General features: G+C 56.7%; 1 protein-coding gene across 1 annotated transcript; it reads left to right on the top strand.

The window, feature by feature from the left end:
• Positions 1 to 423: 423 nt before the first annotated feature.
• Positions 424 to 1,566, top strand: LOC119358245 (putative cyclin-dependent kinase F-2). Its single transcript, XM_037624892.1, has one exon. The coding sequence runs from the start codon at positions 424 to 426 to the stop codon at positions 1,564 to 1,566; it is 1,143 nt and encodes a 380-aa protein (XP_037480789.1).
• The last annotated feature ends 652 nt before the right edge of the window (positions 1,567 to 2,218 follow it).

Below are 2,218 nucleotides of genomic sequence, written 5' to 3'. Positions count from 1 at the left end.
AAAAGAAAATTGGAACCCCTGAGAAAACTGGTATTTGCACGGATCTTAGCGCCTCAGATCCAATGGTTTCAAAGGTGACTGAGACTTTTGCATGCTGAAAACCCAAGAGCGGGGCGCTCCTCGAGCCTTCCTTCTAAAAAGAACCCAAGAGCCAAGACTACCTAGCATACCGACTCCGACTCATATGCCTATTGCCCTATTGCATGGTGGCTTTCTAAACAGGAACACCTCTACACCGAACCCGGCTAGAAATCGGCACGAACATGCTCCATATGATGTCTACATCCCATGGTATTCTCACGCACGACGAGGACACCACCGTGCACGCCCTCCCCGCAGGCTCGCAACCGCCACCAGGCGGCGGACGCCATGGAAACAAGTTCGGCTTGCCACATAGCGGACGACGAGACAGCCTCCGGAGGCATGACGACGGTCGCCTCCCGAGTCGCTTCCATCTGCGAATTGATCGACGACTTAACCGCTGGCACAACCCTGAGCGCCAGGCGAGTTGCCGCCATCTCGGCCATGATCGACGAGGTCGCCCAGGGAAGGAGGAGGAGGACCACGAGGAAGCGGCGCATGGGCAACTCTCGCTGCTACGAGCAGGTGTGCACGCTCGGCGGGGGCACGTTCGGCGTCGTCGTCAAGGCGCGCCACCGCGCCACCGGCCAGACCGTCGCTGTGAAGACTCTCCGCAGCTTGCCCACCCAAGAATCGGTCGGCGAGCTCCTTCGGGAGGCCTGCTTCATGGCGGCCTGCAGCGGCCACCCCTCCCTCGTTGCTCTGCGTGGCGTCGTGCGCACACCCGGTACCAAGGGATGCAGGGACTACTTCCTCGTGATGGAATACGCCGGGCGCAACCTGTGCCAGGTCCTCCGTGAGCGCATCGAACGCGGTGACCGGCCGTTCCCAGAGGCTGACGTGCGCTGCATCGTGCGGCAGCTGCTAGCCGGCGCGGAGACGATGCACAGGAACGGCGTCGTGCACCGCGACATCAAGCCGGAAAACATTCTCGTCGCCCAGCACAATGGCAGCGGCGGCAACATCGTCAAGATCGGCGACTACGGGCTGGCGCTCTCCACGACCGAGCAGGAAGACGGCACGGCCGGAACGAGGCACTACATGGCGCCGGAAGTGCTGCTCGAGAAACCGGACCGCGACACACGCGTCGACCTCTGGTCCATCGGCTGCGTGATGGCGGAGCTCCTCACCGGAAAGACGTTGTTCAAGGGGGCCGACAAAGCCGACCAGCTCCACAAGATCTTCGACGTGCTCGGCGTGCCAGGCGAGAGGGCGTCGGGGCCCGCCTTCAACTCGCCGGTCCTCGGAGAGGAGGTGCAGCTATGGCGAGCGCGGCAACGGTCCGCTGCTGGGCCCAAGAACCGGCTGCGCAAGCTGTTCCCCAAGGCGCTGCTATCCAAGGAAGGGTTCGAGGTCCTCCGGGGCCTCCTCACGTGCAATCCCCTCAGGCGGCTGGATGCTGCCGCCGCGCTCCGACTCCCGTGGTTCGCTGACACCGGTGTAATGCCGGTCACCGCTGTCCCGACCCCGAGGCCCGGCTGCTGAAGCGGGCTGCCGCCCATCGCCTTGACCGAGGTCTTCGTGACATCTGCATGCATCCATGACGACTCACAAGTGTATTCTGCCTAGCCAGCAGTCAACTGGTTTTTTCTTAAAAATCAGTGTAGCCTTCAGTTGTTGTTGTTGTAAAGACACTGGCATCTTAGATTAACAGTGTCTAGCTTCGATCGGACATACAAGTGAACCCAGCATTTGTTGTTTGCTGTGTAGTATTTCGCATTACGCTTTTGTCTTTGTGTTTCATAGCGGGCTTTCAGTGTCGTTGTTTCTCTGTACCTTTTTGGCAGTCCCAAACTCCTAACTTGACATTCATATATCCGTAAAAAATATGAAAGAAACAAATGCAAAAGAAGAAAACCTGTGTACAGGGCCATCCGAATTCAAGTCCTAAATTTGACATGGGTACTTGCACTTTCCTAAATTTATTTCAATGGTAAGCAACGTGCTCAGTGCTCACAAACTTAAAATTATGAAGAGAGAAAACAGAAAAGTGGGGCTCATTATTTCCCTACTAACGCCATGAAGTTATGAATATGTATTATTCCTTTTTTAACACAATACAGATGTAGAAGATCATACATATGCACATATGCTCACCTCTATGAACCCACGTGCACACATCCCTTATGTGACGCCC

Source organism: Triticum dicoccoides, chromosome 2A, assembly GCF_002162155.2.
Source record: "Triticum dicoccoides isolate Atlit2015 ecotype Zavitan chromosome 2A, WEW_v2.0, whole genome shotgun sequence".
Classification (NCBI taxonomy): domain Eukaryota; kingdom Viridiplantae; phylum Streptophyta; class Magnoliopsida; order Poales; family Poaceae; genus Triticum; species Triticum dicoccoides.
The sequence above is the reverse complement of the archived record's forward strand: the minus strand, read 5'-3'. Positions and strand labels throughout refer to the sequence as shown.